We start from the raw sequence: 12476 nt of genomic DNA, 5'->3' as shown, positions 1-12476 counted from the left end.
TTGCGGTAAAAAACAAAAAAAACAAAACACGTCATAGCCAAAAACTGTAAAAAAACAAAACAAAGCAATACATTTCAATCAACAATCACAAATTTCTCATGCATGCGCATTTCCCCCCCATTTTGTTTTGGGGGGTTCTCTGTAGCGAGCGCATATTGAGAGGGAAAACATTTAACGTCCATAAATTCCAAAATATTAGCGATTTCCTTCTGATATTTTCAGATGGTGAAGGGGGCATAATTAGCGATGTCAATACAAATTTTTATGATGATGGGTTACATTTTTGTGACATTAAGCGACTAAGCATTTTTGTATCGTGAGCTCCCGATGGGGGGGCGGTGACACTTAACGTCCATTAAAAAGAAAAAAAAAGTATTACGGCTTCATTCTAATATTTTCAGATGGGGAAGGGGGTATAATTACATATGTCAACATAAATTTTGGTGACGACTGATTGTAACAGTTTTGTGACATTAAGCAACATTAAAATCTTTACATTAAGCATGGATTGTCCTGATGAGAGGATAAAATTTTTTTAAAACAGAATTATGTCACCGCATGCTCGTTACTTCATTGATTTTACCTACTGCGGGCGCGGTTCGGAACCTAAGCCCACTATAAAAAAGAGATTACTATACTAGACTTCTAACAAACGTTCGAGGAAGGTGTACAGTACATGGTTGAATGAGTCAAGTGTACCTGACTCTCTGGTCTCTGTATTCCAGTTCAAAACTGTGGAGGGAGTCAGTGCATGAGTCTCGGTGGAGGTGTGGCCGAGGCCCAATGGGATACTGGTGCACGGAGGAGTTGGGCTGAGCTGTTGTATGGTAACGTGGTGGTAAACTATTACTCGTCTCACTGCGGTAGTCGCTGTCCCGGTCATCTACTGCACTGTCCTGGTCATCCAAAGCTGCAACAAAAGGAAACAACTTATTTCCTGAAACACCAGTACAACATTTCATCTTAAAATGGCAAGCAATTCAGTACTTTAGGTTAGAAATAAATTAACCTAAAAACTGAGAATACAGCTTTGAAGGAGATAAACGTACATATCAGTGGAACTGTGTAAGGAGTGACGGCAGTCAATGTAATCTGGAACCTTTATTATGACCGTTGTTTTGACAAGTTTTCCTGACATTATTTCTGAAGTTATCAAGGCAGCACAATGACTTTCAATTGCCCACAGGTGTGAATGTGAGTGTAAAGGGTTGTCTGCCTAGATGTGCGATAGATTGGCGATCAGTCCAGGGTGTAACCCGTCTCTCATCCAATGTCAGGCTGCATAAGGCTCCAGCTCAACCACGACCCTGAACAGGATAAGTGGTATAAAATAGATAGATGAAAATTCCATAAAACAATAATTAAATGAGTACAATAATCTGTTTAATCAGCACAAAGCAGGTGAAAAAAATGAAATGACAAGGTCAGGTTCTAAGGGTGTTGAAGTAGTGAGGAAAAGCAGGTGTAAAGGGGGAAATATGAACACTTAAAATAATCAAACTACAGTGGCTATAAAAAGTCTACACATTCTTGCTCAAATGCCAGGTTATTGTGACATTAAAAAATCGACCAAGATAAATCATCTCAAAACAATTTCTCCCATTAATGATACAGATAACCTATACAATTTAATTAAAAAAAAAAAAATGAAATCTTGTCAAGGAGAAGAAAAAATAAATAACAGATAATGTGGTTGCACAAGTGTGCCCACCCTCTTATGAGTGGGCATGTGGCTGTGTTCAGAATTATTGAAACCCATGTTAAATTGAAGTCAGCACATATCCGCCACCATTTTAAGGGCTTCTGAAAAACCCTTAATGAAGTTCAGATGTTCCAGTGGGCTTTTTCTGACATTTTTGTAATCCATGCCATGGTTCGCAGAGACATTTCACAGAATCAAGTGGATCTCACGATTCAAAACTACCAGCCAACAGAAGGGTAGAAAAGAATTTTCAAGGCATTGAATATATCATGAAACACAGTGAAGACAGTCATCATCAAGTGGCGAAAATATGGCAACATTGACATCGATGTCCCTTCAAAATTGCTGAAAAGATGAAGAAAACTGGTGAGGGAGGCTGACAAGTGGCCAAAACTGAAGGAGCTGCAGAAATTTCTGGCAACTACTACGTTTTTTAATATATGTGACAACAGTCTCCCTTCTTTTTCGTATGACTGGCCCAGGGCCTGGTATGGTGGTAAGACAGAAGTCGTATCTTACAAAGAAAAACATATAACCCCAATTACATTTTTCAAAAACACACTTGAAATCTCTAAAACACATGTGGGAAAATAAGTTATGGTCTTATGAAACTAAGGTTGAACCTTTTGGCCATAAATACAAAAGGTCTGTTTGGCATAAAACATGACACTGCTGTTCACCAAAAGAATACCATACCTACATATAAGAATGCTGGTAGCAGCATCACGCTTTGAGGCTGATGGAATTAGGGCCTTTGTCAAGATAGCGGGAATGAACAGTTCCAAATACCAGCCAGTGTTAACACACTGATAGAAATCACAACAAAATGTCGGGAAATGCTTACTAGAACATCTGAACTTCATTTGGGGTTAATCGCTTGGCACTTTCAAAAGGTGGCAGGTATGTGCTAACTCCCATTTTACATGAGTTTGAAAGTGATTGGTTTCTTGTGAACACAGCCACATCCCCAGTTACAAGCAGGTGTGCACACTTTTGCAATCACATTATCTCAGTTGTTTCTTTTTAATTTCCCCTCATAAAAAGATTTTTTTTTTCTTCAATTGAGTTGCACAGGTTATAGGTCACATTAATGGCAGATTTGTTTCTATTTTTAAATGAGGATTAACGCTATAGAAAATGGATGGATTGATAGATGGATATCTTGGTCTCATTTTTTTATATCACCAAACCTTGACATGAGCAGATAATACATTTGTTATATCCACTGTATATGGACAACATGTTCTTTGGGAATATGGAATTATGGCATGCATAGGTCACTGAGGATTGGCAAGGGGAATCATTTTAATTAAGTGTTGGATTTACATACTGATTGAGTCAGCCCATCCGAAATAGTTACCTGGTGAAAGTGCAAATATGAAAACTATGAAGTGAAATCATGGAGGTAGGGTAACTGTAAACTAAATATTGTAGTGTCTGTATTTTTATTACTAATGGAAGAACTGTGAATACCCATCAGTGGCTATCAAGACCTCTGCTACCAAACTGACATGTAAGCAAAGCTTTAACACTGACATGAGGTTGACAATTATGAATAAATCGATTTTAGCAATACCAAAAAAAATGTGGTTTGTTAAGGTTTAAGTTATCAACTCCATTGGTCGAAAAAAAGAAGGAGGGGAAAACAAGGAAGAGGAAAACAAAACACTTGTTAACGCCTGTGTTGCAATAATATTAGAGAAACGACTCCATCTAGAGGCTAAAAGTAGAAATTACTCACAGCACTGGGAAGCTGTGGGGGGCAATGGACGACTGTCAACGGCGTCCTGAAGAGGGTACTAAAAGTACACAAATATAATAAATAATTCACACCAGGATGACAGCCAGCGTGTAATTATTTGCCAACCTTTAAAATGGACTGTTAACTCTTAACTATGCAAACCTATTCAAAATGTTCTTACTTCCTCATGGATTTCCATAGAATTGATTCGTTCCAGCTTGTCTGTCCAGTACAGTGCCTCATTTTCTGGGATGTCTAGTGTCAAAATACACAAAACGATGTAAACCTGTCATCCCACCCAAATATTAATTTCAGCAGGACACCATCATAATACATCAATGCTGATTTAATTTTGCATGAGTGGCTTACATGTCAGGAAATGAAAATCTGTTAGTTTGTGAAACAATGCACTACTGATATGAATGGAAGCTCAAATTAAACTAGTAAGTGTCTTGGGGATGAAATGGAAACCTATGAGAAGAAACTGTCATAATATAAACATGACATACACCAGTTTTGTTTAATGGCCAAATATCAAGAACACAAAGCTGAACGTGAGCCGAATGTAATTGACCAGTTATTTGTATAAATATCTCTGAGATACCAGCAACAGGCAGCTAATATGAAAGAAAGCATTCCTCTTTAAGCTGCATAGTATTTTCCTAGTTACATTTATAAGCCTTAAGAAGTAACCAAACTGCACAGCCATCATTTCGTCTTCTGCGGCATACCTGGAGGATAAAGTGATCAGAGCAGTCAGACCGATAGATGGACTCCTGGGTCTCCTTCCAAACATGTTAAACTATCTCAGAGGAAAATATTGACAGTGATCCCATCTAGTAAGAAACAATTATCCTCTGTCCTCATATAAACCTTTCAAAGGATTTGGCTTTACTCAGCACACAGAAATAAAAAGCCACAGTCACACACAAAAGCAAGGCATTCAAGATTCCCTGCCAGATAGTTTTAATAACACACAACCATCATGGCCTTTTGCAACCTTAAACGTGCTCCTCTAGGGAAAAATAGTCACCAGACAAGACCAACAAGCAGAGTTTGCCACTCAGACAAAATTAAAAGATCTACAATCAAGCAATGGAGAGGAAACCTCACTGTATGAATTTAGTTGTAGAGATTAAGTAAAAACATCCTCACTCACCAGTATTTTGAAATAAATATCTGTACATATAAAAACATATTCTCAACCTTTGAAGCACACACCAAAGCAACAGGTAATGCTATATAAACCCTTTTAGCCCAAAAACAAGTAGAACATCTCAGTTTGTGTTGACATGGACTTACTGACTATGTTAACTTCAGTAAATATGACGTCAATGTTTAAATGGTTACGTTCCATTCCAAAAAGACAAACACAAGAGGTTAACACAATTTATTCTTGCATTAGAAAAAAGGACACCAGGCTGCATGTTGTTCTCCTCAATCTGTGAGTCATGCCCCAGGCAGCTTCAAAACCAGCTGCTGACATTTCAATTCACTAAGATTCTGTGGGTCATGGTTGATTTGCTGCAGGTTAACACGAATAGTTCTACCTTTTTTACAATATATACTTTCTGAAGTGTGAAACTATTTTGGGATGTTATAATAATAAGCACACAGCATAATGATAATAAGCACCTGAGCCATTAAAAGGATGGCTAAAATAAAATGAGTGAATAAAAACATCAAGATTAAAAACCGGTATTAAAACCAAAGTCCACAGAAAGATGATTTTCAAATTGACTCACTCACCAAAAGGCAGCTCAAAGCGAGTGTCCAATAAGAGTCGATGAGGGGTCGGGTTTTTGGTGCCGTATATCTCATCTGCTTTCATCATGATCTCTGCATCTAAGAGAAGCCATTCACCTTGGCCCTCCTGCAATTTGGGATTGAGAAGGACATTTAGGAAAAATCTGTCAGAAAATCTCCCAGGTTCATAACATTTAAGAAGCGTCTAAAAGCATTGATAAGGACCAACCAGATCTGTGACCATGTGAAATCATTTATGTAAGCATGATGTAACAGAGCAGTGTGCAACAGGGAAATCTGCAATTTCTCTTCAACATGCAGTATACACATTTTATTTATAACTAGTAGTTCTTCATAGTGTTTTGCAAAAGGGCAGCATGCAATATTCTTTAAGACTTTTGTAAAACCTATTCATACACAGTAGCACGTTATCTAATACTGTATAACTAGTAGTACTTTTTAGAGGTAGTCAGTAGGGCAACGTGCAAAAATTAATAATACTTTCTGATATGCAGCAGCATATCATATAGCATAATTGATAAGCATTTGTATTTTACAAGGGCATATGCAATTTCAGGCTTTTTTTTGCATACATGTCAACTATGCAATGGATAACATATTGTATATGTAAGATTAACCATTTCAACTTGTCTTTTGTCCAGCATCCATATCTCTACTTAACAAACTGAACAAATCTCACACAAATAGGAATCCCCACCACAGTTCATACTGAAGACAAATTTATTCCATCATATGCTGTAGATCTGACACTGCATTAGATGGCTAGATAGATAGACAGACAGACAGAGAGAGAGAGAAAGAGACAGATCGATAGCTAGATAGAAACTTTATTCATCCCGTGAGGAGACATTGCATAATTATTAGATTAGGCACAATAAAATACACCACAATCTACTGTACAGAGTGAACTACTTTTATCCAAAAATATGATAAATCTCATGTTATGAATGGCAATTCACATTCTAACCTCCTCTGATTGTTGAATACGCTTCAAAGGGATCCAGCTTGTCCCCACCATGGTGTCCCAGATGAGACCTTTGTTCCACACCTCAACAATGAGCCCGAGATCCAACCGGTTGATCTCACTATGGAAGAAATATGGAGTTTAACGTTTGATACAAGAATCACTGTCTGATAACAAAAGGTTGCTTCTGTTCTTTCTGAGTATTAGTTTAATATAATCGTGCCTTGTTTTTACATCACCTCATCATTCAAAGGGATCAAATACAGCCCGATAGCAGCAATGAAATTGGACATTAATTTTTGAAAGGGAGCCACATAAGAGCATTTGCATACTTTTCTCATCTGTGGTAGATTACAGCTACTGTATCGCTGGGCCAATCAAAAGGAAGATGAGAGAAAGGATAATCAAAGTGAAGAGCTAATTGACAAAAAAGATGGGGAGAGCAGAGTATCCATGGTTTCCAGGTGCAGAGATAAAGGCTTTTTGTATCATGTGTTCAGACAAGATAGCAGAATAAATCAGTCATGCAAGGAGACTAATTTGAACTGGCAGGTTTGGGCCTATTAGGTTATTATTTATATATTGTAAAAAAAAATATTTTACAATACGTATTTGGTGAGGAATGAAATACAATCAGCAATAATTTTTATCTAGATGCATTATATTTTCTTAATCATACTGGTGCATACAGTGAAGATGGATTGACAGTAGTTTATTGCCTTCCACAAAACTCTTTAAATTGGGTATAAATGCACAATCCAACAATATCTATTTAAACTTCTTACTTTTAAAATCATAATAAATCAGAAAACTGAAATACTACAAATATCTCTTAGTATGATGTGGTGCTGTTCCAGGTGACTGCAAACAACTACAGTGATTCCATAATTCAAATATTGTTACAGTCACAGTGTTGTGAAAAAGTATTCGTCCCCTTCTCAAATTATTATATTTTTTGCATAGTTTCACCACTTTAATGTTTAAAATAATCAAACAAACAAATTTGTATATTAGACAAAGATAAGAAAACATAAAATGCTGTATTTAAATGGCGATTTTATTTATGAAGGAAAAAAAATACTGTTCAGAGCTACCTGGCCCCATGTGAAAAACTAATTTTCACTGATTAAACCCTAACCTGATTACCACACCTTTTCAATAAAGAAAGCACTTAAATAGCACTTGTTTGACTTACCGTAATCAGTTAAGAGAACAACAAAATTACATGATCCAAAGCAATTCAAGAAAAGATGAACAATAAATTAAATGACATCTATCAGTATGGAAATTGTTACAAAGTCATTTCTAAAGCCATAGAATTCCACCGAACCACAATGAGAGCCATTATCCTCAAATGGAGAAAACACGGAACAGTAGTGCCCTTCCCAGTAGTGGTCAGCCTACAAAAATTAGCCCAAGAGCACAGTCACGACTCGCCCAGGAGGTCACAAAGGAACCCAGGACACCATCTAAAGAACTGCAGGCCTTGCTTGCCTCGGTTAAGGTCAGTGTTCATGACTCAACAATAAGGAAGAAATGTATTTGATTTTATATGAGTGTTGGCTTCCAATGAAGACATACTCCTGTAACTGAAATAGGAGGGAATTTTCGAACAAACAAAAAAGGATTTTGGTTGACTCATGCTAAGTTGATATCTAATGGACAGTGGAGGGATGAAGGGCTGGAACAACAAACACTGACGCAATGAGGGTGTTCAGAAAAGACAAACAGCCTTGCAACCTCTCTGATCACTATGGGTACCTTTCATAATGTATGATGAGGAAATTAAAAGTTGAATAACAAGGAGGAAACACAGTTACAGTTTACTCAAAATCCAGACAACGCTGCAAAGCTTTACAATTTTTCTGATACACCAAGAAGTATGGTGGTAGGAAATAATGTAAATGATGTACAGCATAAAACATAGCCAGTTCAATATCTTCCAAATTCAATTACTTACAACATGAAATCTTGTTCCCAGGAAGGTTGATCCCCTCGCACAGTGATTGTCGTGCTTTTGACATTCTGCACCTTCAGAGTCACGTAAGTGTTGAATTTGTCTGAAACAAGGACAATAATACAGTAATAAATATAATCAAATATAATTCTTAAAAGGCCACAAAGATTTTTTTCCCCCCCAATGAGACAAAGGTCCATTTATTGAAGTCGGTCAGGCCACATGTGATAATACTGTAATATTCCAAACTAAAATATAATTTTCATTAAAACAAAAAAACAATGCAAATATGAACTAAAATAACGTAAATTCTATTTTGACAAATTAAAATAAATAGTTGAATAATACAAAAGAGACTCAGGTCATGAATCCAAAACAAATAGACCAGGAGGGCTTAAGAACACTTTTCTTTTTAAAAAGGAGACAAAGAACCACAAAAAAGAAGGAAATATGTGTGTCTGTCCTATTATTTAGGTGCTTGACCTATTGTGTGTGTGTGTAAATTCTGATTTCCACTGTTCACTTTTCTTTTAATAGCAAACTTGGAATAGGCGATTTTCCTGCAATCTATGCTCCTACAGCTGACAGAGTCAATATGCGAACTGCACCCAAACAGTGGATTTTGTGAAACCGTTCCACCAGTCCATATACTGCGTGTGTGTGTGTGTGTGTGTGCACACACACACACACACACACACACACAATACTTTGTAAATTGAGGAGGATTTGCAAAATCATTGTATTCTGTTTTTATTTATATTTTATGCTATGTCCCAACTTCATTGGAATAGGGGGCTTGTATTTAACAGGGTGATCAACAGACAGAAGCCTCAATTCTGTCTGACAGGTGGGCTTTTTCCAGTATATCAGTATTGCTGAAACTCTTTGGAAACTGAGGCTGGAATCAAATAAATGCACACACAAAATCTTGCACACCCAGCAATTGCGGTCACTCAGGTAGTATTACCGAAGGGTAACAAACGTCTGCACCAGGTGTCATCACTGGGCTGTGATCAGGGATTAAGGGTGTGTTCACACTAGTCTTGTACTTTTCTCTAGTCTGAACCATGTTTTTATAAAAAACACATGGTGCACACATTTGTCTTGTTAACAAAGTGATCACACATGTTTTTTTGTGTTTTTTAATCCTTAACAAATGGCTGTGCAGTAAAATAGATAAGCATCAATTTATGTATGTATATTTATTTATCAATATCAATTTCTCTCAGCTCAGATGTCATGAAAAACTTCTAAAATGTATTTTCAAAAGCACAGATACCTGCAACAACCAAGGCCCCCAACCCCACCCCACCCCATACACACATACACACGCCCTGCCATTTTTCGGTAAGTAATTATAGCACACTTCACATCCACTTGTAAAACTGACTGAAATACCAGAGATTTTTTGGGATCGGGGGGGTGAGGCAATTCTGTTTTATGTAAACAGAATTGTACTCCTTTCGACCAGGGTGTAGCGTGGCCGTTGTGACTAAGGGAGAGGCTACTTTTATTCACAAAGCAGTATGTAGAGAAAAGCAAGCCTCCATTTAAAGAATCTAAAAGAAAAACTAACCACCTTGATGGAATATTAGAAAATATTTGGACACACCCATGCATGGTGTGCGTGTGCGCACATTCACACAGTCACACAAACACACACACACAAACTATGGGAAAAATAAGTAAGGCATCAGCTGCTCTGTTGCAGCCTGGTCACACTTTCAGGTTACCCCAGAAGCACATTTGAAACATTTACCCTGCCTGTAACACAGCAGCCAGTAAGTCAACAGAATTAATTCCAAAGACATACAAAAGGAATCATTTTTTACTGCCTGAAACAAAAGAAATTGCACTGAGTATACCAATGACAGAATCTAAAAGTGCTGTTGTGTCTACAACGGCAAAAGTGACAGAGCACAGACCTAATCAGTGTCTCATGGGGACAAAAGCCAAAGAAAATACATTATTACAAAGGAGCCAGGGGGATGTTCAAACCATTCTCTAATTAGATTTATATCATTAGCCTAGGATTTGTGCCACACTTGGGCTGGCTACCATGAATAGAAGAGATGAGATAAAGGAAGAGGATGTATGGATTAGATAAGTAGCACTTAGGAGCTGTATGGCTTTTGAGGCAGGTGCTATCCACTATAGGCTGGCTGTCACAATTGGAAGTAGCATTGACCTAGCACAATAGCGAATGACCAGAGCATGACATGGTGGGAACTATATTGATAATTACGTATATTAACCTAGAAAGTGCACTTTTCTCAAAAGGTGAGAGATGAGATGAAATGCTTGACATAATTAAACCATTGTTAATAATAGGGAAAGGGCATATTAATAAATACATTGACTGTAGGTGATCATTTTCAAAAAATGTGGTGATTTTGGTTAATTTAATTTTGATTAATTGCATCTTTGAAGTAATTGAGACAAAGATGGAGAATACATGACAGCAAAAGGTGACATCAGTGAGGCTGTTGATTTAGGCTATCATGCTCACTGATAACTCGATACTGGCAATGGAAGGGGTTGAGAACATATTCTGATATCCCTTCATTCCAATCCTACTATTGGAATGTGCAATGTGGGAAGACAGACATACAGACACATATTTAAAAAAGAAAAATAGATAAAGTACAGGTATTGCTATACTGTTTTAAGATAAAACATTTAAAAAATAAAATAGGCGTCACTCCCAGCATTCACACCATGTTAGAACTGTAGTGTGCAGAACAGCATTGGTGGCATTATTATATAAGGTGGCATGATGTTGGGCGAGATACTTGGACCCCCACAGACCATCCACTTATCAAATCATGCATCTTCTTCATCCATTATTGAGCAATACCATCTTTTTTTAAAATATTTTTCTTTATAAATTAGTCATGAAAACTCAGGCAGCTGGAAGACTGACATTTTGAATTCGGAGCTTTTATTGACAATGCATTGAACGGAAGAAATATCTGGGACTGCTTTTCAACCTTTGCTGGCCAATTCATCATTCTCCAGTCTGGTTCTGTGTTGAAAACATATACAAACCCAGACACACACGTCTTATCAAGCTCCAGTTTCCTCAGTTAGTCAGTGGAAAGCCAGGCAGTAGCATATCCAAGGTTACTTTAAGTTGGACACATTCCCCAGAAACCTAATGTTCCAATGAGGCCTCACTGAAGGTGTGGTGAAAGTACAATGCAAATACAGTTCATGTTTACAGGGCTTGTCAGTGACATGGAGAGGGGAAAAGGTCAAAATTGTTCTGTACTTAAGCAGAAATAATAAGAAAGACACGACTAATGACAAATTCAGACATTGCTGAATGTTTGCTGGACAAACAAAAAAAATTATTTCCTTTCTCAAGGTCGGTTTTTAAATTATTTGTCACAACATGCTCTGTTTGATGCCCATTATGCTTCCTTAGAAAACCTCAGTGGGCTGAGGACATGCGAACTGTACAGTTAATACCAATTTATTTGGACAATAAAAAAAACAGAAAGCACACATCTATAACCATATAATGAAACCGCTAGCATTTAAAAATATATAGAATTTAAAATATTGCTTCTGGCAACAAAGTCACTTACAGATACAAAGCAGGCCGAGAACATAAGTATATAAAAAGTCTAAACACCATGTTCAAAGTCCAGGTTTCTGTGATATAAAAAAAGGTTATACAGTAGTTTACATTAATAGTGGAAAACATTTTTCATGACTTATTTTTTAATATTACAAAAACCTGGCATTTGAACAGGGATATGTAGACTTTTTATATCCACGGTATGTTTGCATTTGTCTATGAGAGACAACAGGATTAGGTGAATTATCCATGATGTTTGCTTTGGGGCAGGTGTTACACATTGTGTGGGCCGACAGCAAGAGACACCGGTCTTTCTTAACAAAGGCAGAGGTCAGTTTGTGACCGAGAGCGAGAGGAAAATTCTGAAGTTGCTGTGACTATCACCGCTGTTAGCTGCTCTGGTAAGACACGTCACAAGGCTTTAAAAAATAGGTGTGAGGTTAAACAAGGGATTGGCATAGGAGGAGAGCACAGAGATTTGGACTGAGCAGCCAGCGATCTTAAGTCAGCTGCACATGCTGGCATCCTAGGACGCAAGGTTATCCATCTATCCATCCATCCATCCATCCATTTTCTGAGCCGCTTCTCGTCACTAGGGTCGCGGGCGTGCTGCAGCCTGTCCCAGCTATCATCGGGCAGGAGGCGGGGTATACCCTGAACTGGTTGCCAGCCAATTGCAGGGCACATACAAACAAACAACCATTTGCACTCACTTTCACACCTACGGGCAATTTAGAGTTGTCAATTAACCTACCATGCATG

The 12476-nt window shown here is 37.6% G+C and overlaps 1 protein-coding gene across 13 annotated transcripts in view; it reads right to left on the bottom strand.

The window, feature by feature from the left end:
• Positions 1 to 12476, bottom strand: part of LOC133414264 (protein unc-13 homolog B-like) — a 56291-nt gene that overhangs the window by 34857 nt on the left and 8958 nt on the right. For 8 of the 13 annotated variants that reach the window (XM_061699541.1, XM_061699544.1, XM_061699542.1 and 5 more), the window contains exons 3-9: positions 8135 to 8234; positions 6178 to 6295; positions 5193 to 5316; positions 3625 to 3698; positions 3444 to 3501; positions 3033 to 3062; positions 700 to 910 (exon numbers count right to left, since the gene is read on the bottom strand). In XM_061699541.1, coding sequence (XP_061555525.1) covers positions 700 to 910; positions 3033 to 3062; positions 3444 to 3501; positions 3625 to 3698; positions 5193 to 5316; positions 6178 to 6295; positions 8135 to 8234 — 715 coding nt within the window. The remainder of the gene's footprint in view (positions 1 to 699; positions 911 to 3032; positions 3063 to 3443; positions 3502 to 3624; positions 3699 to 5192; positions 5317 to 6177; positions 6296 to 8134; positions 8235 to 12476) is intronic. The other 5 variants (XM_061699543.1, XM_061699552.1, XM_061699551.1 and 2 more) reach the window with 1 other exon arrangement.

The sequence above is a fragment of the Phycodurus eques genome, chromosome 15 (genome assembly GCF_024500275.1).
Source record: "Phycodurus eques isolate BA_2022a chromosome 15, UOR_Pequ_1.1, whole genome shotgun sequence".
Taxonomy (NCBI): domain Eukaryota; kingdom Metazoa; phylum Chordata; class Actinopteri; order Syngnathiformes; family Syngnathidae; genus Phycodurus; species Phycodurus eques.
The sequence above is the reverse complement of the archived record's forward strand: the minus strand, read 5'-3'. Positions and strand labels throughout refer to the sequence as shown.